Source organism: Carassius carassius, chromosome 30 (genome assembly GCF_963082965.1).
Source record: "Carassius carassius chromosome 30, fCarCar2.1, whole genome shotgun sequence".
NCBI lineage: Eukaryota > Metazoa > Chordata > Actinopteri > Cypriniformes > Cyprinidae > Carassius > Carassius carassius.
The window spans coordinates 15,396,559-15,421,859 of record NC_081784.1 but is presented as its reverse complement, the minus strand read 5'-3'; the positions used below and the strand labels follow the sequence as shown (position 1 = coordinate 15,421,859).

The 25,301-nt window shown below is 35.7% G+C and overlaps 2 protein-coding genes across 12 annotated transcripts; one reads left to right on the top strand and one right to left on the bottom strand.

Annotated features, from left to right (window-relative positions):
• Nucleotides 1-1,256: 1,256 nt before the first annotated feature.
• On the bottom strand, nucleotides 1,257-9,727 carry LOC132110735 (KIF-binding protein-like). 4 transcript variants are annotated; one of them, XM_059517590.1, is made up of 7 exons: nucleotides 9,284-9,727; nucleotides 9,067-9,165; nucleotides 8,453-8,532; nucleotides 8,177-8,363; nucleotides 3,702-3,795; nucleotides 2,567-2,679; nucleotides 1,257-2,484 (listed from the first exon to the last, which is right to left on the bottom strand). In XM_059517590.1, exons 1-7 carry the CDS (start codon nucleotides 9,725-9,727, stop codon nucleotides 1,606-1,608), a joined length of 1,896 nt encoding a protein of 631 aa, XP_059373573.1. In that variant the 3' UTR covers nucleotides 1,257-1,605. The 4 variants fall into 4 exon arrangements, with proteins under 4 accessions (XP_059373573.1, XP_059373574.1, XP_059373575.1 ...); XM_059517591.1 differs by having other exon boundaries at nucleotides 8,177-8,360; XM_059517592.1 differs by lacking the exon at nucleotides 9,067-9,165.
• Nucleotides 9,625-25,301, top strand: LOC132110733 (phosphoinositide 3-kinase adapter protein 1-like). Of its 8 annotated transcripts, XM_059517586.1 has the most exons (20): nucleotides 9,625-9,764; nucleotides 9,960-10,027; nucleotides 12,947-13,061; nucleotides 14,362-14,460; nucleotides 14,671-14,781; nucleotides 15,288-15,511; nucleotides 16,282-16,426; nucleotides 16,607-16,749; nucleotides 17,356-17,485; nucleotides 18,559-18,755; nucleotides 19,005-19,170; nucleotides 19,385-19,453; nucleotides 19,870-20,145; nucleotides 20,466-20,528; nucleotides 20,647-20,849; nucleotides 21,463-21,523; nucleotides 21,954-22,121; nucleotides 22,228-22,313; nucleotides 22,862-22,962; nucleotides 24,403-25,301. In XM_059517586.1, exons 4-20 carry the CDS (start codon nucleotides 14,382-14,384, stop codon nucleotides 24,509-24,511), a joined length of 2,331 nt encoding a protein of 776 aa, XP_059373569.1. In that variant the 5' UTR covers nucleotides 9,625-9,764; nucleotides 9,960-10,027; nucleotides 12,947-13,061; nucleotides 14,362-14,381; the 3' UTR covers nucleotides 24,512-25,301. The 8 variants fall into 8 exon arrangements, with proteins under 8 accessions (XP_059373569.1, XP_059373570.1, XP_059373567.1 ...); XM_059517587.1 differs by lacking the exon at nucleotides 12,947-13,061; XM_059517584.1 differs by having other exon boundaries at nucleotides 14,362-14,781; nucleotides 19,005-19,164.

Genomic DNA, 25,301 nt, shown 5'->3' with positions numbered 1-25,301 from the left:
TCTCTGGATCTCTTTTTTACGGTTCCTCAGTTAAATTCAGTGCATTTCTCTCTTTGTGATTATAACAACCACACAAGAGCTTTCTTTAGTTTAACCTAACCTAAAACGGAAAGGATTATTATAGACACAAAACCACTAAGGTTTACTGGATATTAATGCATGAAAATGTGAGTAAAAATGTATTTACTAAACCATTTTAAACTGCAGCAAGTCTCTTATCTCTTATTTTTTTTGTGGAAACATGGCATACAACCATATCTATCCTGGTAATTATTTGATATTAGTTGTTTATCACATATAGCATAACAATAAAGAGAAGCACCAGAATGGTATTACCAAAATATTTAGAGAAGGAAATGCAGTAAGTTTAGGTTATACTTTGCGGGTCAACCGTCTGTTGAAAACAGCCGTTAGTTGCACAGTTCTCTCTGTGAAATCAGCTCACATTATAAATGCTGTTCTAATCTGTTATCCATTTTGTACAATATGAACCACTAGAAATTCTAAGTATTTTTGCTACATGAACTCAATTAAATGGCACAAGCAATGTAGTCTCTGGTACTTTCCTCTTTGCATTCAGGCGCATAATCTGCCAGCTATAATGGCTGTGGCTGCACAATGATGGCTGCTAAACTAAGCCGTGTGTGTTTGTGTGTGTGTAAATGGAAATTTACAATTAAAGGAATAGTTTACACAAACATTAAAACATTTTTAACTTGAGTCCTCTATCCATAATATTGCTTTATCCAGTCAAATATACTCTTGTTTGAATCAGGAGAGAAATATGCACAGATCAAACACTGTTTACTGGTGAAAACAGTCCAAAACATTTCTAAACAAACATATTGGTGGATTTTGATGTAAGAGGACAGCAGATGGACCTTATCACTGAAACAAGCATTGGATTATGGAAGACTTAAAAGTTAAAATGCCTTAATGATGAATTTATCTCTTACTAACATGCAGCTTTATACAGCAAAAATTTTTAATTTATGAACTGGAGTAAGATACTATGGATTCTTGTGATGTTTTTATCAGCTGTTTGGACTGTCGTTCTGATGGCACCTACAGTATTTACAAGCAGATGAAATGACGTAGTGCTACGTTTCTCTAAATCTGTTAAGAAACAAACTTGTCCACATCTTGGATGGCCTGATGGTGAGTACTTTTTAAGCAAATTTAGATTTTTGGGAAAACCATTTTTTTTTAAATTCTATGAATAAGCTGAATTTTGACTGAATAAGACTAAGCAAATTTTTTTTTCTTTTTATTATTCCATATTTATTGGCATAAAATTCTTTAATGTACAGCTATATGTTAAATCTTGGGCCAGCTAAACATACCAATCATAATATTTGAAACAAACATTTTACTGCATTAAATACAATTGTACATTGCACAATGAACATAAATTAGTTACTGTAAATCATGCAGTTACATCCGTCCACAAGAGATTGTGATAAATGGTCCTCCAGTTGAAGGAGTTTCTTACAAGGTGGTCCTAGGGAGGCTTATTAGAACTGGCAATGAACAACGGGTAGTGTATATTTGTCAGGTATTTGTATTTATACGACAGGACAACAATGAACGGTTTTCAACAGCCTGTTATTTGCAGGAGGCCATTTTGGATCGAATTCTGTTGATCTTAAGAGGAAGCAGGGAGACCATCTCATTACTCAACTCTAGCTCGGTTTCAACAGCCTTCTTGGCTTCTGGGTTCTCCTCACAGTATTGCACTATGAAACTGTATGACTCCAGGGAGTGGTTGAGATTCTCCAGTTGGGTGGCCAGGTTACTGGAAATAAGCTTGGACTGTAATCTGGCGACACGGAATTTGGCCACCAGAGCCGGCCTTAACAGGTCATCCTCGAGCTTTTCAGGAAACTTTCCCTCTGGTGAGCGGATGGAGTCGAGGAACATCTGATAATACTTAATTGAGGAGGAACACAAGTGGTTAAACTTCTTTATGGTGTGCACATCTGGCTGATCCTGCTTGTCGGACACAGCCAACTTCAGGTCCATCATCTCATAACAGGTTTCTGCAAGTTCAAACTGCAGCTGTCGGCAGATTAACAAATAGTACTGAGCATTCAAATCCTTGCAGACTGGCTCCAGCAGGTCGACGCGACGTTTGTGCATTTTACAGCGGCGTTCTAGATCCTGTTCAAAGAAGGCCAGGACCTTGAAGAGAGCGCTATGGTCCTGCAAGATCTCAATGTGATCTGTCACGTGACCATCCATTGCAAAATACTCTTCGGCCTGGGCTACGTAGCTTTGACCCACCAGAAAGATGCTACGGGCTTCTTCAAAGTCTAGTGGAAGCATGCTGCTTACTTTCTCTTCCAGGCTGCAAATGGAGTCAAAGGTATCACTTGAACCAAAAAGGATGGCACTTTTTCTTCCCTTCTCTTTATCTTCCTCTTCATTCCGACGTGCCCTCTTCAATTCTTCCTGCCGATCTAAGTCTAGTTCTCCGATATTATCCTATGAAGCAATGGAAAATGCTTAGATAGGTCAAAGTAATAAGTCAAAGCTCTTGAAATGTTAAAGGAAAATGCATGGCTACCTCAAGAAGTTTTTTAGCATCTTGCATCAGATTAAGGCAATATTTAATCCAGCATCTGGCAATTTCAGATCGCTTCTGCAGGAGCTCTTCACGTTTTTCACATTCAGCATCACCTTTTGGAACATTCAGAATAATTCACTGTAATTTATATCTTTTCAAACCTTCATGTATTTATTTTAAATAACGTGCTATGCAGATAAAAGGAAAGCTGGAAAAGCCTTTATTTTGGGACATTAGGATTTATTATGTTTTTTTTATGTTAACATATTTAACAAAAGTTTAAGAAACAAAGTGTAATTTATTTATGTGATGTCAAAGCTGAATTTTCAGCAGCCATTACTCTAGTTTTCAGTCACACAATCCTTCATAAATCATTCTAATATAATAATTTGTTGTTTCATCAATGCTGAAATATTAGTAGTTGTGCTGCTTAATATTGTTTTTAGGATAATTCTTTAGACATTTTTCAAAAGAACAGGATTTATTCAAAATATAAATATTTTGTACCATTATAAATCTGTTTACTGTCATTGTTAATCAATTTAATGAATCTTTGCTCAATAAAAGTATTAATTAAAAAATATATATGTCATAAAAATCATACTGACTCCAGACTATTGAATGGTAGTTTATATACACTACAATGACTCTGCATTTGTAAACATCATTAGTCCCATGCTTCAAATGCAGAATTGTAACTCTACTCTAGATCTTTCAAAGATGTTTAGTAGGTGTAACATTTTTTGTACTTCATGGAGTCTCTGGACATAACTATCTTAAATATTATCTCTGTATGTTAGAGGTTCTGCATTGTTGGCCAAAGTTGTATAAACCACAATTTATTGGTTTGTACAACCTCAGGATCTGATGAAATGTAAAACAACCAACAAGCTTGAGTGTTACAATAACAGACAGAGTCTTGTTAAATGCCATTGTTTTAGTACTATAATAATCAAATACAGTATTATCACAGTTTCATTATGAGTAAAGCTAAGGCCAGATGTGAACGGGCTAAAATTAGGGATTTTGGTTTTCATTTAGCAACCATCACATGGCATTCAGTAAAGCAATAGAAATTTTGGGAAATACACAACATCCAACAATATACAAGAATGAACAGCACACAGGAACCCACTTTCTTTGGCAGCTGCTTCTGAGGGGATTTCTCCTGCAAGAGAAGCAATGACACTAGCCGCAGCCAAACAGTGACGAGCCTCCATGTACCGTGTCTGTAATACAACGACAACAGAGGCAAAGTTAATAACTATGACCTTCACTACAGAGTCATGGAGGTCATTATTAGGGATGTCTCCAGCCGATCTCAAGGATTGGGATCAGGGCCGATTAAGCATTTTATAACTATGCACCTTCCAGTAGGTTTACCAATAACAGAAAAGAAAAAGCTGCTCAGATAATTTATTTATCGTTTATTTTTATCAGCCTTCTGACTATGGGTTGCATCTTGCTTCAAGACTTGACTAACATTCTAACATTCGCGAGCTTCATGCTTTCTAACCTTATTTCCACTTTTTCCCCTTTATGTTTAATTTATTTTGCTTACTGTACATATACATATAAAATACAAGACGTTTATATCAGTAGTACCATATTTATGATTTTGACCACTGTTTACAATGTCTACCATTCATTTAACAATGTATGTGTGCGTGCAGATATATATATATATATATATATATATATATATATGTGCTGTCAAATCGATTAATCACAATTAATTGCATCCAAAATAATAGTTTGTGTTTACATAGTATAAGTGTGTGTCCTGTGTATATTTAATATATATATATATATATATATATATATATATATACACACACACATATATATATATATATATATATATATATATATATATATGGCCAAAAGTTTTGAGAATTACATAAATATTGGAAAAGTTGCTGCTTAAGTTTTTATAATAGCAATTTGCATATACTCCAGAATGTTATGCAGAGTGATCTGGGCCCGGTTCCCCGACAACGCTCACTCTCAACAAGACCTCAAAAGATATATCTTAACAAAAAGTTGTTTATGTTCCTAAGTGTGTTCCCAGAAGTGTCCCTTAGGAAGCTTCTTAGCACGCTGCCTCTTACGTCCGACGTTACAAGAGCGCTGTCCCAAGTAATGGTGCTGAATTAGTTGGCATCGATTGCTCAGGAATCGATTTTCCACTTCACGCGAAGGTGCAATACAGTGTTAAGAAAGACAACACGTTCTATCCAAATGAAACATTCCTCAAATTATTACAGTAACATTTATTTTAACAGTTTAAGTTATCAGTAGAATATAGACTATAAATTAAATTATCAAATGGTCAGTAATATGTTCACACGATATGTTGTGACGGTTAGACGAACCGGGTATCCCTCGCTAATCATCCACACTCCTTATCCCGTTGTGCCGCTTCTTGACATGGGTTTAACGACGAATGATATAATACACTTTTATATTAATGGTAAGGTACTTTACAATCAGAATTGATTGCCAAGCAGCTGCAGTTACTTCTGTTTAATGCGGTATTGATTGCCATTGGTTAATGTTTTCAATAAAAAGCAACCTATGAACATGAAGAGAGAGTCAGATACAGAATATGGTCGGGAAGCAACGTATGAAAGGGCACCTAGCTTAGACCGTAGCCCTCTCCCACGACCTCGATGAAGCTCCCTGCTGCAAGCAGCTGGTCTTCAGGGCTTAAAGCAGAATTCCGCCGCGTTAGCCTGGCAAGCGCAGGTCTGAGAAGGTCCAGCAGCTCCATGAGTTGTCTTGGGAGGCGAATATTTTTTAATGTAGCCACGTCAGGCAAAATGTCAAAAGGGCTTAAGTTTTGCCGAATAAAAAAATTTACATGGACTAAACGTCTCCGCGGCCGGCGCCGTCTTTGATTCAATACAAGGACACGTTTGATCACTGCCATAGTTGGTCACTTACTGGACACCACCATGCTTACCCATTTATAGATCTTAGTCATTTAGTGCCAAATTGTTTGCCAGATTTTTTTTATCAAAAGTGATTGCCAATTTAAACGCTTTGACATTACGAAATAGCCTAGGCTAATTATCAGCATATTAGTTCTGATACCACATAAAGTCAACTTCATAAATTGGCCTGTATCCATTGCGAACATATTTTATTATGAGTCTTAAAATGTCCATAACATAAAATCATTGTTGCGCTACAACATTGTCAACATACCATAGTTTGACTTGTACTTTGCTCAGCTGATTTCTAAAGACTGCTGTACAGTAGCGTCTTGAGCTCAAACAACGCTAAGAGAGAGTTTACGAATGGTCCAGACCAACCTTACGAAAGTGTGACTTACAGAAGATATACTTGGCGTACGAACGTGTCGGGAATCATGCCATAAGGTTAAGAGAGAGGTTAAGGAATAGGATAAGAACTACTTAGTGATAAGAACGTTTTGGGGAACCGGGCCCAAATGAATTGCATAGTCCTTCTTTGCCATGAAAATTAACTTAATCCCAAAAAAACCTTTCCACTGCATTTCATTGCTGTCATTAAAGGAACTGCTGAGATCATTTCAGTAATCGTCTTGTTAACTCAGGTGAGAATGTTGACGAGCACAAGGCTGGAGATCATTATGTCAGGCTGTTGGGTTAGAATGGCAGACTTGACATGTTAAAAGGAGGGTGATGCTTGAAATCATTGTTCTTTCATTGTTAACCATGGTGACCTGCAAAGAAACGCGTGCAGCCATCATTGTGTTGCATAAAAATGGCTTCACAGGCAAGGATATTGTGGCTACTAAGATTGCACCTAAATCAACAATTTATAGCATCATCAAGAACTTCAAGGAAAGAGGTTCAATTCTTGTAAAGAAGGCTTCAGGGCGTCCAAGAAAATCCAGCAAGCGCCAGGATCGTCTCCTAAAGAGGATTCAGCTGCGGGATCGGAGTGCCACCAGTGCAGAGCTTGCTCAGGAATGGCAGCAGGCAGGTGTGAGCGCATCTGCACACACAGTGAGGCCAAGACTTCTGGAAGATGGCCTGGTGTCAAGAAGGGCAGCAAAGAAGCCACTTCTCTCCAAAAAAAAAACATCAGGGACAGATTGATCTTCTGCAGAAAGTATAGAGAATGGACTGCTGAGGACTGGGGCAAAGTCATATTCTCCGATGAAGCCCCTTTGCAATTGTTTGGGGCATCTGGAAAAAGGCTTGTCCGGAGAAGAAAAGGTGAGCGCTACCATCAGTCCTGTGTCATGCCAACAGTAAAGCATCCTGACACCATTCATGTGTGGGGTTGCTTCTCATCCAAGGGAGTGGGCTCAATCACAATTCTGCCCAAAAACACAGCCATGAATAAAGAATGGTACCAAAACAACCTCCAACAGCAACTTCTTCCAACAACAGTTTGGTGAAGAACAATGCATTTTCCAGCACGATGGAGCACCGTGCCATAAGTCAAAAGTGATAACTAAGTGGCTCGGGGACCAGAATGTTGAAATTTTGGATCCATGGCCTGGAAACTCCCCAGATCTTAATCCCATTGAGAACTTGTGGTCAATCCTCAAGAGGCGGGTGGACAAACAAAAACACACTAATTCTGACAAACTCCAAGAAGTGATTATGAAAGAATGGGTTGCTATCAGTCAGGATTTGGCCCAGAAGTTGATTGAGAGCATGCCCAGTCGAATTGCAGAGGTCATGAAAAAGAAGGGCCAACACTGCAAATACTGACTCTTTGCATAAATGTCATGTAATTGTCGATAAAAGCCTTTGAAATGTATGAAGTGCTTGTAATTATATTTCAGTAAATCACAGAAACAACTGAAACAAAGATCTAAAAGCAGTTTTGCAGCAAACTTTTTGAAAACTAATATTTATGTAATTCTCAACACTTTTGGCCACGACTGTATATATACAGTACAGACCAAAAGTTTGGACACACCTTCTCATTCAAAGAGTTTTCTTTATTTTCATGACTATGAAAATTGTAGATTCACACCAAAGGCATCAAAACTATGAATTAACACATGTGGAATTATATATGGAATTATATACATAACAAAAAAGTGTGAAACAACTGAAAATGTCATATTCTAGGTTCTTCAAAGTAGCCACCTTTTGCTTTGATTACTGCTTTGCACACTCTTGGCATTCTCTTGATGAGCTTCAAGAGGTAGTCACCTGAAATAGTCTTCCAACAGTCTTGAAGGAGTTCCCCGAGAGATGCTTAGCACTTGTTGGCCCTTTTGCCTTCTGTCTGCGGTCCAGCTCACCCCTAAACCATCTCGATTGGGTTCAGGTCCGGTGACTGTGGAGGCCAGGTCATCTGGCGCAGCACCCCATCACTCTCCTTCTTGGTCAAATAGCCCTTGATGCCTTCATTGTGACTCTACAATTTTCATAGTCATGAAAATAAAGAAAATTCTTTGAATGAGAAGGTGTGTCCAAACTTTTGGTCTGTACTGTATATATATATATATATATATAAATATTGAATCAGAGGCCCAAAAAACATGATCAAGGCCATCTCTATTCATGATACACAAACATATTACTTTGCAAACAATGGAAAAAGGCAGTTTGCATGAGCTTTTTCCAAAACTAAACGAACACACTACATGCATCATACCTTGGTGATGTAGTACTGTGACAGTGTGGCTGCATTAATGGCCCACTCAAGCGGCACAAACTGCTTGTACTCCAGCTGTCTCTGTAGTGTACTGTGACAGTACTGTCCAGATCTCTCATACTGCTGCAGATTCTTGTACACTTGAGCCAGATAATACAGTGTGTGTGTATATGCCATTTCAAACCTGCTGACACATCACATACAGGGAAAAAGTGGGGTTAAAACATTTGTGGAAGCACAATAATAAAGAGGGGTTCATGGGGAGGGAGATATTACCTTCTTATCTTCTCTCGTTGGGATAATTCTTCTCCCTCCAACACAAAATAGTCTTGAAGATCCAGTGGTGGTTGACCATCCTGATATGCAAACAATGTCATCACAAAACATCATTATCATCATGTATGTGTAACTGTATTTGGTTTTATATATTTTTGAGACTTTTTGGAGACCCTACAGTTAATTGTGTGAAACTCATTTTAGTAAATATATCACTGTCCTAATTTGGGTGTCTAGCTGGGCCTGTCACCTATCCCAGTAAGAAACAGCTTATGAAACCTGTCCAATTTGCTTTATTAGAAGTCGGCGTAAGTTACCATTAGAAGGATAAAAAAATAATGTCTAGTTAAAAAAAAAAGTTAGTTTAATAAAAGCAGTTTTTATAAAAACTAAAGGTGAAATGTGAACACTTCACGCACAAATGTAATCATATAAAATTAATAAATTAGAATACGTCGAACAAGTGTGTCATTTGGGGTTGGATTATCAGGTTACGCTCAACTATTGAGGAGATGTCACAGCGACGTCATGCGGAACTCATAACATAATTCCGTTGCAGTTTAGGTAACGTTAGGTACTTTACTAGGTTTTGAGACAAAATGTGCCACCCAGACCTCTTTCATGTAGAGCAAATACATAGATTCGGCGATTTCCAGAAATCCTTGAGCTTTTTCGATTTCATCTCTTCCCGCCCACAAAATGCCGAGCTGATTCTGCCAAAAAACAAAATACGTACGTTAAGTTATCATCACACACCAAAGCGCAGAAGTCAACCACCAAACTGCACATTTATTAACCTATATGAAGATTTGGAGAGCTGTGTATATTTACCCGGGCCTGTATGAATAACGAAACGTTCTCACGTGTTGTTGTGCACTTGTCGATGAGTTTCAGGCAGTTGATCAGATGCTGCTCTCCAGCGGACAGCTCCTCGGTCTCTATGTGGTTCAGGCCGAGACAGTACTGCACCACCGCGAGCCTGGCCGCTCGCAGACCGGCGGGAGAGTCTCCGGTACACGCTTTCCCACATTCACTACCCGGTTCTCCATCCACCATCTGCCTGGACTCACCTTCTGCTTCATTGTCAGTCTCGCCCTCCTCGATATTAATTTTTTTCAGTGAACAAAGGATTTCCTTTAACAGGTCTCTAGCTGTGTATTTCGACCGGAAAGGGTTGTTCGCAGGGTCTTTTCTCGACTCTACCTCAGAGAGTTCCTGGGCCAGGCGAAATTTCTCGCACACGGTCCTCCACTCTGTGCTCTGGGGGGCAGCCATGATTTCTACGAGCTGTGACAAGCGTTCACCAGCAGAGGTCAGTCAACAACTTACTGCCATAGACAGTAAAAGAGCCTACTGCTAGTATTCCTGTGCTTTTAACGAGCAAATGTAAATATTTAAAATATTTATTTAATATCATAATTATGATGTAACCACAATTATGATGCTAGCTATCTTATTTTATTTACTAGCTTCTGATATGGCTGCACTGTCTATTTCTCCCTTCCAGATATTCTGGCGCCATCTCCAGGTCCAGCAGTGAGTGTGTTTCACAGACAGAGCTGGCGGATATAACAGGTGAATCATTTTTTTCCACACCTTACCTCGGTCCTGTTCCAATACACTTACTTGTGGTCTCTGAACTTGACCACTTGTCTACTTACATTACATATTTCCAGTATTTGACCCATATGTCCAACTGTGTAGATACACTCAGAACATACAGTAGTGTAAAAACATTTATACAGAGCTTTATTTACACACTTTGATTTTCAGTACTTTTACTATTTAAAATAAACCTGTTCCCTGTAGTCACTGTTGTAAAATACAACCCAAGTTAATTGTGGTGCTTCTAATTAAATGATAAAAAGGTGTTTCACTTGCACGTTTTATAACATGTTTCTATACATTCGTATCTCTACACCAATAAAATGTGCAACAACACAGTATGTTTTACTGCCAAATTATATGAAGAGTTTTACAATAATACATTAACACAGTGCTATATCCCTACTGGCTGGTTTAAGGCAAGACATAAAAATGTTTAACTAGTAGATATTACCACGCTTTCTATGTCACTCACAATTGATAAACCACAATACATTAAAGCCAAATTTATCCCAAATCCTCAACTGCTCCCTGGGAGCCCAACAAAAATGGGTGTGTTTATGGGGTGTGTGTGTGTGTTTGTGTGTGCACTACTCACTGCTGTGTGTGTATATTTGGATGGGTGAAATGCAGAGCACAATTTCCGAGTATGGGTCACCATACTTGGCCGCACTTCCTTTCCTTTCCTTTCCTTTCCTTTCCTTTCCTTTCCTTTCCTTTCCTTTCCTTTCCTTTCCTTTCCTTTCCTTTCCTTTCCTTTCCTTTCCTTTTTACAGACACTGCAAAGTTTGGTGTATGTGTGTAAATGCTTCTGAAGTGAAGATCTCCACAAACTGTCAAAACGAGAGGTGTGTGGGGTGGTACAGTGTTTTCAAAGGATGCTTTAGTAACCACAAAGTTAGATTATAAGTTGATAAAGATTTGTCTACATAGTATCGTGGATCTTGGCACTGAGTAACACTAACAAAAATTCAAGACAAAATTAATAAAATGTCAGCAATTCTGTCTTCTGCCTATCCGGTTGAACCTTTTTGAACATTGGCCTGGTTAGCCAACAAACACCAGATTGCAGCAGCTGTTGGGTTTGTGTTTTGACTTTGTTGTCTATTGGATTAAAGTGAAAATGACACTTATTTTTCCCAACATTATAAATACAACAGCTAATTTGATCAAATTTGAACAAGATGGGCTAAACACCTTATGTAAATAGGTTCTGTGCTTGTTATGCTATTAACATGTTTTATGTTTTTAGTACATTATAAAGATTATATATATATATATATATTTATATATATATATATATATATATTTATATATATATATATATATATATATATATATATATATATATATATATATATATTCTTTATAATGTTTATAGCCCTCTAATATTAGTCAGTTAATAGCTGATTTCAAGTCTCTTGAGTTGCTGTTGTTTAGAAATGTTAAAAGATTAGTTCACTTCCAGAATAAAAAGACAGAGAGACATGAACATTTTAGTGAATTATCAGGAAATTTAGTATTCTGGAAGTGAACTGATTCTTTAATTTAAATGTCCCCTGTCCCTTTAAGACAATCCTTTCCATGCTGTCTCTTTTCTAACACCCACAGCATGATTCTTGTTTTACATCACTAACTTAAGAAGAAGTTCATGATTGTTCTCTTGAGCGTGCAACTGAGCAGAGAATAAAACCTCTCATGGGATCAATGACATTTGCAAGGGTTTCTGGTCATGTATCAAAAATTATAGAAATGTTGTCTGTAGTCACAGAAATCATTATAGAAAAGTTTATATTTATAAGCCTTTCATATTTACAGTATACCATGTGTGTCCTAATTTATCTCAAACTTATTCTCACAATTAATGTTTGTTTCACTTCAACGATTTGCTTTAAACTGACTCAAATGTACCTGAAGCACTGCAATGTTTTAGTTCCTCTTTTTAGTTAATTGTGGGTTGAATAATGTCATGAATAGCAAGGTTTTAAATAGGAACATTACAGGGTTTTTTAAAAACTTTTTTTTTACATTGTTTCTGTATTTGCCCATACAGAGTTAAATAATTAAAGGCCGGTTACAAAAGCTGTATACTCCCACTGTCATTAACAGCTAGCAAGCTGTTCATAGTTTTTATGGCTTTAAAATCATCTAGTGAAATAATAATCTAAAACAGGGGGTTTAAACTGCACTGAAAAAAAAGAAAAAAAGAAAGAAATGCTGATAAACACCATAATAACAGAGGTGGTTAAGAGAAAACCACATGATTAGTCAAAGTTCACTACAGTTGAAGTTATTACTAATATATATGTAGAAAGTGCAAGATGTTACCAAACACCATCATTGTAACGCCCACAGTAATGCAATTAACATAAACAATATTACACAAAACCCTAATGTTCAGAACTGATAAAAGTCCAGTTATTTCAATGAAAAACCATCAAATGTGAGGTGTCTCACAGAATTCTGGGAATGTCAACTATAAGGTGACTTTTTATTTTTCTTTTCCATAAACTGCACATTTAACAGTATTTTACTGTAAAATTACATCAAATGACCTATTAGATCTATTACGGGTTTTCACTGTATTGAGTAAGGAAACCTACTGTTAACCAATTAAAAGCTTTTGATTGTAGATTGTAGCATTTTTACAATATTTTACAGTCTAATTATTATTATTATTATTATTATTTTTAATTATTATTATTATTTGTTTTTTACAGTGTGGGGTCCATGAAACCTTTCAGACAGATAAAATAAAAAAAGAACAGAAAGATACAGAAAATACTATACCTTGTATAGTGTTCTGGCTGTTTTAAATACAAGCTACATTATAGTTTTACTTAACTTCTGTTTTTAACTTTTCTGGGAAATGTTCTTTCTGTTTTAAAGAGTCACAGCAGCCTACAGTAGCTCTCTGGCTATGTGAGTTTAAGCAGTTGCTGTGTATTTTAGGAAGTGACGCCACCACCCACCATCAGGAAATGGACTGTTTCTTTTAGTAGATGTAAGTCATGAGCTGAAGGCAAATCGGTATTGTACTGCAGTCACATACGTGGTGTATTTTGAATTAGAAGCTATAGACTGAGAACGGAGGTAAACAGAAACCACTGTGGGAAAGTGCAGTCACTATACACTATATATTACAACCTGGCAGTCTTATCTACAGCAAGAAACAAGGTGAGGCATTTTTTGAATAAAGATATCATTTATTGCCATTAAAAGTTTATGCCTGAACGAACAAAATCTTCTTGGTTTGGTCTTTAGGTTAAGAATTGTAGTTTTGAAATCTTTTTAGAATTGAAATAAATTACTGACAGAAGTTTTTTTTGTTCTTTTTTTTTGTTATTTGAAAATGATAGAGATGACGTGATGCAAAACAATCATTTTGGTGAAAACAATAAGGAAGTTGAAAAAAAGTATTTCGGTATATTTGCTTTAACATTCATTGACTTTGTGGGGAAAAAAAATAATAAAAAAGATAATTCTGCACCTCCTTTCAGAGAATGAGTTTCTGTGTATATCTGCGTGAATTGTGTGCTCGAACTCAATTCAAAGTCAAATGTTTTAAGACGGCTACTATTGACGTACTGTGGAAAACCTGAAGTAGTTTAAGGAAAACTGAATCCTCTTTCAGGTTACATAAAACAGGGTTTGCACTGAAACCATATTTGATCACTTCTGTTGTGTTGATGTGGGTTGTATAGTGGATGTTATTTCATGGTTTAGCAAGACTGATTCATAAAATTCCATTGGTAAATTCTTCATTCATAATCATGTGTTTAACCAGTTTTATTTGTACACAGACACTATGTCAGAGTGCCATATATAGAGCATATTAGGAGTCAAAAGATGACTAATTACTAACTTATTTCTCTATCATCCTAATACAAAAAGTGTCCAGCTCAATAACGTAGCCCCTGCAATATGGCTAGCATTCAGTTCTTCACTGATTCACTAATCAGCAACTAAATAAGCTCTTTGGAGTATACTTTGGTTAGATTTGAATAAAAACAGTTCATTTAAATTGCAGTTTTGCAGAAGAAAATGATTAATTTTAATTTCCTTCACGTTTACATAAACTGTAAAAAATATATTGGAGTACATATGTTTTTTAAGTAAATTTCAGTCTTTCTACTTCTTGCCTTTTCTTTGTGAATATGTAAAAAAATAAAAATTAGTTTTGAGGAAATTTCTGAGTAAAAATTGTTTCAAGGACAGAGTAAGTTTTAATTGTTGTAATTGATGAACCAAGAAATTATTTTAAATTCTTCATATTCTTCTATTTATTATCCATTGTTTTGCAGTATAATCTGGATACTCCATAATGTGTGAGGTGTTAATTGTCCATACCAGTGAGGCCAGGGAATGGGCTGAGTATCTGCAGCAAATATTGGTAGCATCAAGTAAGTTTCTGGAGGGCTCCCTCATTCTGTATGATGTGAATGAAGAGATTTGGATGAAAAACAATGAGCTGTTTGGCTCTAGTAAGTGCATCATGCTTTTGCTGTCTACTGCATTCCTGGACATGCAGCACGACCCAGAAGTGCAGGATAATTTCCGGGATCTTCTTCAGCCTCCTTGCAAAGTTGTTGCATTTTTGTGTGGTGTATCAGAAAGGCAAGTGTCAATGGACTATTTTGAACACTGGAAGTATTGGAGAAAGCTCAATTCAGAAGATGAACCATCAGCATATGTGTCTGCGGTCCTTGAGTGCATTAATACTGGTGTGTATTCCTTATACTTTATATATAGTATACGTCTCATTCAGCAAAAGAACATATTATTTACTTGCACTAGTGTTCCCCTTTAATAACAAAAACAATAATAAAAATACAACAATGTCCTTAAAATATATAAAACATTAACATAACTCCCCTGGAGACTGACACACACTGCAAAAGAGTGTATATGAATATCATTTTAAGAAATATGTGTCGTATTCAACTTTTTTTTTTTAATGTAAGATTTGTATATTCTTATTATTTGTATTATTGTTTTTTTTTTTTTGCTTCGTTTTTTATGTACCATAAATAGTTCTGCTGAGTTAGTTTTACTAAATGCTAAATACATAATCTTACAGCTGGCCAGAAGTAATTATAGTCTGTGTAGTCTATTTTATTTTATTATTTTATTTAGAATAAATATGTTTGCACAGTGGATCAGAATTAATCTTACTAAACATGAAGAGGTCGACCTGAAGTAAAGTTTAATATATTATTTTTCATTCTAGGATCTGTTAGTGAAAATTGTCAGAATCCATATGAAATTGAACTAGAAGAACAAACGAATGAGTTCACATTATCAGAGATTCCTGAGACATTACCTGATGAGACGGAACAAACTGAGGTGATTGGGGAAGATGTCCGTCATACTGAGCAGACTCCTTCAAATACCACGGGGCCACTAGGTGATCAAACTTGCCTCACCATTCAACCAGACAGAATACTATGTGGGGTAGGTGCATTACACACAATGCAAGCAAAACATAAATAGAAAACGTTTCTAAGAATATGTAGTTGTTAATGTCAGCAAGAAGCTCACATGGTCAAAGCTCACATGTGCTTTTCAAATTAGACAGGAAGTCATTGCATGGCCCATCTGTGAAGCTTGATTTAGATCATATAAGCCATTCTTAATTAAGTGACATGTTAAAAGAAGGATGATTTAGCAGTGATGGGTGATAAAACCATTACAAAAATATCACAACTGCCCATGCTCTACTTTTTAAGTAAGTCACTATTAAAGTTGTCGTCTTTATAGACTACATTTGCTCCTGCCCATGGGGTGTTTTTACTAATCGCTTAAATACTCTACCATCTAGCTTTAAATCAATCGATTTGATTATTTGAGAATGTTATAAATCAAATTATGCCTTATTTAATTGAATGGATGAAGAGACATTTTATACAGTATGTCTCGTGGTGTGGACATTTCAATATTTTAGTGTACATATGGCTTAAATAATGTCAGTGTTGTTCATATTAAAAAAAAAAACCTATGTATCGTCTTTTTGGAAAAGTACTGTTATTTTTTAATTCTAACTATAAAAGTTAACTGAATAACTTGTGAAATCAAAGTTTACACTGTAACAAACTATAGCTTCAGCATTTCATTCAAAAGCATTTGCTGACATTTGCGGAATCAACATCAATCGTCTTAATGTTACTCTATGTCAGTTACTGACAGTCTCATGATCTTCTCACCATTTGTTTGTTCCCATAAAGAATCGTGTGAATATTTATATAATAATGGTAAAGAAAATTGTGGATGAGGGCAGACTGGAGGTGGAGTTTCACTCTCAGTACTCGACACCTCAGCGGATCCCTGGGACTCTTGTAAACGAGTACATTGTTACTGTACAGTCACCTGGTAAGAGAAACACACAGAAAGAGGAACTTTTCATATCAGTTCCTCCATGCTTTTTCACTTTCAACTGAATTTACATATTGTTTCCTGTTAATGTGCTCATTTATTAAAAGAGAAGCTTTGTCTAATTTGAGTTTGGCTTTGTCAGTGTTGTTTTCTTAACAATATTTTTTTTTCTCTTAGATATGCCAGCTGGGAAAGTCTCATTGACACTTTATAAAAATGAATCTGTGGTCTGTTCAACAACGGTGACATATTACACAGAAATGGAAGAGATTTGCAGGTATCTAAAGAAAGCAATGGATCCTGTGCAGTTCATGTGTCAGGTAATAATGAAACTGAATCGAAACAACTGGATGAAACAATCGATTAAAACCGAATCACATAAACTGAAATGACTTGTTAACGAATGTGATAATGGAGTAAAGTCATGTGATGTTTATTTGCATAGCGCTTTTTTCAAAGTAGCTTCACATTATAATGGTGTTGTGAAAAACTTTAATGTCCCATAATTAATAAATAATTAATATCATTAAAAAAATATATAAATTCACACATTAAATTATATAATATATAGTAATTTTGTCGAATATATGTGACAGTGTATCAGCCCGAAAGGTGGTCTGATCTCGTACCGATGCTCGAGTAGCAACACGCAGCCCTGAATTCAGCAATGGAAGATGCTTTATGTAAATTGTTGTTTAGTCAGTAACAATAATAATAATAACAAAAAAAAAACATAAAAGTCAATTTTAGACATTTTAAAGGAGTTTATGAAAGGCAGGAGCAAAAGTAAACATTTCATTATCATTCACTAAATGTTAACATGCAGACCATAATGTTTGCCCTTTTAAAAAGTAGTTACAGAAAAGGACCTGTCATTTAAAGACTAATATTGAGCCAATTTTAATTTTATTATACTCAATTTTCAGGCATTTGATATCACATCAAAGGTGCCCGAGTCATTGGATAATTTGCTTGCAGACTCTCTGGAAGAACGGATGCCTCTAAAGGGATTAGAAGTATTTGGAATTAGTCAAATTGCAGATAACACATCCGCGAGTAAGTGATTTAATTCATAAGAACTTGCTTATGTTATAGTTTATAAAAGTCTAGCTTAAGATGAATATCTTATATGGAGGTACATAACGTAACACCAAGTTAAGGAACTGGTTAAAGGATGGTTAACAAGGGATAGTTCACCCAGAAATGAAACTTTGATGTTTATCTGCTTACCCCCAGGGGCATCCAAGATGTAGGTGATTTTGTTTCTTCAGCAGAACACAAAGGGAGATTTTTAACTCAAACCATTGCAGTCTGTTAGTCATATAATGTAAGTGGATGGGAATCACGGCTTTAAGAGTCATCAAACATACACAAACAAAACCAAATTAAACCCTGTGGCTCCTGAAAATGCATTGATGTGTAAAGACACAAAAAAGAAACCGAACAGTATTTATATAATTTGTTACCTCTGATTTTCACTGCAATGTCTAAACTGTCCTCAGCGCTTTCTTCTTATTTAGTCTGCGCCTGAGGCATCTTCTTCTTGCTTTACGGCAGATCATAGACTTAAAAGTGCATTACTGCCACCTATCTCTTAAGTGGACCATTGACACTCCTAATTGAGATTGTAGATAGAGTGTCAATGGCAGTAATGCACTTATAAGTCTGCGATCTGCTGTAAAGCAATAAGAAGAAGAAGAAGACACCTTGCACAGGCTGAAGAAGAAGATGCGAACACACTCAGGACAGTTCAGATATTGTGGTGAAAATCAGATGTAAAAAATTATATAAATACTGTTCAGCTTTTTGCACAGACCAATCGTTTTGTGTCTTTACACATCAATGTATCGTCACGAGCCACAGGGTTTAATTTGGTTTTGTTTGTGTATGTTTAATGACTCTCAAAGCCATGATTCCCATCCACTTACATTATATGCCTAACAGACTGCAATGGTTTGAGTTAAAAATCTCTGTTTGTGTTCTACCAAAGAAACAGTCACGCACATCTTGGATGCCACCCTGGGGTGAATTTTTTTTGGAAAATTTTTTTGGTGAATTATCCTCTTTTTTTTTTTTGTAGATGAGAAACTTTATTGAACAACAATGAAAAGAGATTTCTTTGTTTTCAGATCACAGTAATGTGGAACTTCCAACACTGCTTCACTTCTCGGCCAAGTATGGCTTAAAAAAGTTAATGTCTTTGTTAATGCGGTGCCCCGGAGCCATGCAGGCCTACAGTGTAATGAACAAAGATGGGGATTACCCTAACAAACTGGCAGAGAAGAGTGGCTTCTCTGATTTAAGACAGTTTATGGACGAATATGTTGTGAGTTAATTGCGTAAATGTTCTTAATGGCTTCTATAATTGACAACAAATTGTAGAAAACTGAGTCAACCAATTCCATTGCACATAACATTGGTAACAGAATTCAATGATGTAATTATGTAATATAGGTCTGTTAATAATCTGCATACATTTATACAGCAGTATTTGTATGTGTCTTCATTTCAGTATAGCAGAGATGATGCCAGTTATTTATGTATCTTAATTTTCTTTTTTCATAAAACAAAACAGGAGACAGTAGATTTAGTGAAGACCCACATGGAGGAATCTCAGAACACCTCTGGCAACGAGGATATCTATGAGGACATGTTGATGGCTTCCCAAAATTTCATCAGTAATTTCGATAATGAGGACGTTTACGAGTGTATGATGAAACTAAATCCTGAGATGGGTTTGTGTATGAAATTTACTTTCAAAACTCTAGTGTATATTTTCTTGCACAGTAACAATAGTCACTATTGCATAAAGTTAAAGCATTTCGAGGCATATTTTGTTATGAATATATTATGTGATAATATAATGCAAGCATTGTTTTATAGGCCTACTGTCAGATGTTTAAGGTATGTTCTGTAAACCATGTATACAAAATTGATTAAACAATGTTTCTACAGATGATGATGACATAGAAAGGGCTATGGACGACTCCAACTGTGAGTCAATGCTGAGAAAGTTTTTTGAAGGTACATCAATGAGAAATGACGGTCATGACACAGCAGTTCTTTGTGTGACTATGTGACTTCTGTCACTTTTTTCCCCTGTGTGATGACACTTTTCATCTTGTCTTCCTTTAAACTTACATACTTCTTTGAAAACTCTCTTTAACCTATTACTTAGAATTATTACCAAGTGTACAACAATTTCGTAAAGGCTTACAATATTATCCTCATGTTTGTAATGTAACACACCTGGAAATAGTTCAATTAGCCAACTTAGCTTACTCTGCTAGTATGTATTTAAACCGCTCTGCCACAGGATGTACAGTAGCTTGTTTGCATAGTGCATAGTTGCTAATATATGGTTTTTATAAAGATGTACACTGGTACAGAAATGTTGTACATTTTGGAGTTGTCAAATAACATGAATTGTTTTCATTTAGCACAACCTGACAGGAGTTTACAGTCCTTGGAACATACTCCAATCAATGGTGGATTACCTGAAATGGATGATGATGAATACCGTGACATGGGCCTTAATGCGGAAATCTATGGGGAAATAGAAGAGGAGGACCCATATAACCCATGCTGCCCTGATCAAATTTATGACATAGTGGAACCACAATCCACCCCTGAAATAATCAACCGTCCACCTGCACCGATTCCACGACCCGCCAACCTGCCGGAGCCAGAACAGAACACAACCTACATTTCCAAAGGTGCAAACCAAAAGTTCACACAGAGGCTCTAATATTAGTGTAGCATCATTTCCTCTCTCTTATATTATTCTAAGCTTGCATGACTTTTTTTTATTTTTCTTCTGTGAAATGCAAGAGAAGATGTTTTGAAGAGTTCTGGTAAATAAACAGTCCCGGTAAAAGTCCACATGGTTATCAACATTCTTCAATTTTGTAATTTTATTTTGTATTTTACAATTTTGGAGTAAATTATGACAGAATTAAATTTTTTTTTAATGTAAATCTTAATTCTGAAACAGTCCCTTTATAGTAATGTCAGTTAAATTTGAATTGTTTTACAGTATTTTGTCTCAAGGAACCTGTATACTCACTCAGTCAACGGCCAGAGAGTGATTCCTCTTTAGGTAGTGTATAAATGTTTCTTGAGCCTAATTGTGAGCCATATGTGTATATGAGCAGACTATGGATTATTAAATTGAAACTACACCTACATTTCCATGCTTAAATGATCCTTTCTCGCAGCACCTGTAAGGCTGGTGAGAGACAGAAACATGAGCAGTGACCATGACCCCTATGCAGGCATGAAGACCCCGGGACAGAGGCAGCTCATCTCTCTACAGGAGAGGGTGAAGGTGGGTGAGCTGACTGTGGAGGACGCAGTTCAGGAGTTCAAGGCTTGGCAGTTTGATCAAGATAAAAGATGGCGCTCTCTCCGCTTCCAGCAGGTATGTAACTCCAGGTGAGATTTTTGCATATGTGTTGCATGTAAATCAATGAGATTTTAAGAACAGTATAGTGGACTACTTACATAAAATGCATAAATGTAATCTTATTAAGATTATATTTAAATGCTTAGTTTTATAATCAAAGCTCTGTAGTTTTTATTGTGGGAGGCAAAACATATTCAACAATACAATGATGATTGAGAGAGAAAAATAAATGTTCTGATGTGTCATATTTGATCTATTTTAACATTATTTCTCTAAAAAGTTGCTTCAGTCCAGTAGGTATTCATCTTGAAATATTACTAACAAAATAAAATTAATCTTACATTTAATTTATGAAAATCATTAAAGATTTCACAGCAAAATGACTCTTGTATTACAATCTGTAGGAGGATTATTTTAAAATTATACTTAAAGACCTTTTAATTGCTAATAAATTTATCAATCTCAAGGCATGAAGTAAATTGTGTACAACTGTTTTTTCAGCAATGTTTTGATCATGTGGATCATTTAGAGACCTTGCATATCAAATTCCATGTTAACCCTACATAGACTTAACAAATAAAATGAGTATCTCTGATGTTTCTGTAACGGTCTCTCCATTTTCTTCAAGGAAAATTTACAGAAATTAAGAGACAGCATCACTCGACGCAATAAAGGCAAAGGGCCGAATGGTAAGGAAATGCAGGACACCTTTCATCATACAATATAACGTGGCATGCTATTAGAATGTACACGAAAAGTTTACATATTACTCTTAGGGCTCAACAAAAAGTATAAACTAATGGAAGTTTAGACTAAAAGAAGTTTAGAAAGAATTTTAGACCCTAGTTATTGCCCGTTTAAAATGATGAATTTATTGCTGTCATGGAATTATTTAACTGTATAGTTTTTAATTGTGTTTATTTTAAATATATAAATTAAACAAATATTTAAATATTAAATGTTTTTGTTTCTGGCACATAAAAATAACAAACATTATTTTTTTTTTGTGGTGGTGCCAAAATAAATTTATTGAAACATTTTGTGACATTTAGCATTTAGAATCAAACAAAACAGAATGTTTTATGTCTGTTTTCAATAGTCTTTCTGTTTTTCGATTAGAGCTCATGATTACAGCACCAATACAAACAAACAGTCAGTGGGGCTCTCAAATGAATGTGAACTGCTCAGTGTACGAACCCACACCTCGGTTGATTGCCCAACCTCCTCCTGTTAGTAGACCGCTGCAGAGAGGAAGCTGGCAGACAGGAAGCACCTCCAGCACTTCTAGTATGTAATAAAATAACTTCTTTAATCTCACAAAATAACATCTGATATTACTGTGAACGGAACCATGTTTACAAGTATGGTGTGTTTCTACAATGTAATTGTGAAGGTCTGACCTGTGCAGGTAGTAGCAGTCACAGATTGAGCATTCAGAGCACCGTCAGCAACAGCAGTGGGATGGAAGGTGAATGTGAGGTCAGTTTTTTCCTTTAATCATCATCAAAGATTCCTGAAAAGAAGTATCATGATTTCTACAAAAAGATTAAGCAGCACAACTGTTTTCAGCATTGATAATTAAAAGAAATGTTTCTTGCGCAGCAAATCAGTACATCAGAAGGATTTTTGAAGGATCATGTGACACTGTGGCTGGAATACAGGCAGCTTTGCACCATAGGAATATTATATTTTCAAATATATTTGAACAGAAAACGTTAATAATATTTCATAATATTATTGCTATTTTGACCAAATAAATATAGCCTTAGTGTCTTCCTCCAAAAACATTTAAAAAATCATAATAGTCGCCAAACCTATAATACATTATACATTATTGTAATATTCAAATATACTGGCATGAAGTATTTTAGCTTAGATTGTCATAGTAGAAATTTAGATAATAATTTAAAATATAATTAAAATGTTTTCCTTAATAGCAAATATTAAAACATCCAAGAACTTTTTACCACTTTTAATTTATTTTGTTCTTTTTAATGATCATATCATCTTTACATTAATGGTTTAAGGAGCCTCCGGACATTCCCCTTCCTCCACGGCCTCTCCGGCCCACTGTGGATACTCCACCAGTACTCCCTCCACCCAGGGTCCCACGACGTGTAATAGAGAGGTATGTGTTCAAAATCACTTACACAATACCAGGTGAAACAGAACACGTTTTCTGTCACATTTTTCTCTATTATGAAGTATATAAGTAAACAATAAATGCACTCAGGAGTTATTTTACCCAGTGAGTCTATATGTTAAAGGTTGTAGAGAGCGAACACATACATAAATCTATACATAGAGAGTTGTGGCTTTGTCTAGTTTTATTTTCGAAAGGTTTCACTGCGAGAATGTACCAGATGACTGGATAAAACTTTGGTGGAGCAAAGGTGGTTGTGTGTGAAACTCATACACCTCTCCATTTGACTAACCACAGCATCCATCGCTAAACTCTTTTAACCGCAACGCCAGAGTTTGTGAAAGCTTAACTTTACATCAGTTACTTGATCATATATAGAAGCATCAACCTTTAAATCTTATAAAGATGGAGAGTGGGTTCAGAATGCACTACTTCTTCAGCAGCTAATATACACAAACAAAGACATCAGAGGATTGGTATCGTGTCAGAGAGGGGTCTGATGTGGGTGCCACTTATCCTCTGCTAATTCTTGCCTAGCTGATGGGAGCTATGATACATTTAATGAAGTTTTAGAAAGGTGTGCAATCTGTGCCCATCCAACCCAGGCTCAGAACTGTGCCTTCTAAGGGGGCTATAAATGGTTATAGTAATGCAAAGAAGACAAAGCCAATCACAGTTCAGTATGCAAATCAGTGTAAGTCGAAGGGAGATTTTCAAACTTAACTTTCTTTGTAAAAAACAAATTATAGGTCTTGATAAACATACAGCTAACATATTGTACTCTTCAAAGATTTAAAAAAAATAAAAATAAAATAAAAACAAATACTGTGTAAAATAAAAGAAAATAATACAATTAAATTGGGTTCTCTTGTACCTTATTCATTAAAGAATCATAAAAGTAAAGTATGTACTGTATCACAGTTTCCACGAAAAATACTAAGCAGTGCAACTGTTTTCAAAATTATAATATTAAGATATAATCTCTGAAGAATGATGGGTCTCTGAAGACTGGAATAATGGATGCTGAAAATTCAGCTTTGCAACCACAGAAATATAAATGACATTTACAAATATTTTTAAATAGAAAACAGTTATTTGAAATTGTAATAATATTCAGTATAACTGTTTTACTATATTTGTGATCAAATAAATGCAGCCTTGATGAGGATTTTTTTTTCAGAAACATAAAAACTCTTAAAAACTCATAAAAACTCTCATAAAAACTCGAATAGTAGTTTTAGGTTAAACAATTCAGACAGAAATAATGGCTTAATTTTTGGGGATAGCCGTCCAGAAAAAAAAAAAAAACTCTCTATATATTGATATTTGTTTATTAGGGTATATAAGTTTATTATTTGTCTCTGGTTTGTCTGGAGCTCAGTTTGTATATTGCTCATTTTAAATTGAACCTGCTCTGTCTCTTAGGAATACAGAGATAAACGAGCGATATGTATCGACTCCATCCCGTCCTGTTCATCAGACACCTGCGCAAAGGCCCATGCCACCTCCACCAATACCGAGACGCACATGGTGATGGCCTGCTTCAGCATGGCTGGCATTCGTTCGGTTTGACTCTGCACTTTTCTTGTTGAGCCTGTGAGATCTGTGAGTCTCTTCAAGGAGGAACAGAAACTATTGGCTGTGTCGGAAACTGAAGAAGCTCCTTTGCTGCCCTATCAGTCAGTGACCTTACAGAGGTTTTGTATGAAGGTGACTCTTAAGGAAACTGGTTTGCCATTTATATTCTTTTTACCAACTGCCATCTATTGTAGGTAGAAAACAGGATATTATGCAAACATCAGATTCAGAAGTCTTGAAGCTATCTTTTTTTCATATGCTGCCTGTGGTTTCAGACACAGCCAGTGGATCAGTATCCAGTGTTCAAGTGTTTTAATCTAGACTCAACTTGCAATGCAAACAATCGCCTTAGTTTATAGGTATTAAATTATAAATCTTCAGCTGAAGATATGCAATATGTTTAAGTTTTTTTTTTCAAAGTCACTTGTTTGCTATAAAGCCATTTGATTTGTGCTCTCTGAGTGCCTTTAGTAGCAAATAGCAAACTCAAGAATTTGCCTACATTTGTTTTTAATCAGAACTATACTTTGTGTTGGCTGTGATAGTTCATGAGATGATGAGATTTATTGTTCAACAGTTTTCTGTGTTTTAAAAATATTTATTGATGTATTCACATATTATTGCTGGCTGTAATGTATCCCCGAAGCAGGGAAACAGTGTATTTAACAGCAGAAAAAGTGTGAATGCAGTGTGAAGAAGGAAGATGTGTGTTATGTGCGTATGTATTTGTTTGTCTGCGAGTTCAT

What these genes read in the sequence shown, in the direction of transcription:
- LOC132110733 (XM_059517583.1), top strand. Translation starts at nt 14,382, where the DNA reads ATGTGTGAGGTGTTAATTGTCCATACCAGTGAGGCCAGGGAATGGGCT. An exon ending in CCTTGAGTGCATTAATACTG is followed by an intron (nt 14,782 to 15,287) that starts GTGTGTATTCCT and finishes TTTTCATTCTAG; the next exon opens with GATCTGTTAGTGAAAATTGT. An exon ending in TGTTACTGTACAGTCACCTG is followed by an intron (nt 16,427 to 16,606) that starts GTAAGAGAAACA and finishes TTTTTCTCTTAG; the next exon opens with ATATGCCAGCTGGGAAAGTC.
- LOC132110735 (XM_059517590.1), bottom strand. Translation starts at nt 9,727, where the DNA reads ATGGCTGCCCCCCAGAGCACAGAGTGGAGGACCGTGTGCGAGAAATTT. An exon ending in AGAAGCAGCTGCCAAAGAAA is followed by an intron (nt 2,680 to 3,701) that starts GTGGGTTCCTGT and finishes ATGTTCCAAAAG; the next exon opens with GTGATGCTGAATGTGAAAAA. An exon ending in ATGCTAAAAAACTTCTTGAG is followed by an intron (nt 2,485 to 2,566) that starts GTAGCCATGCAT and finishes ATTGCTTCATAG; the next exon opens with GATAATATCGGAGAACTAGA.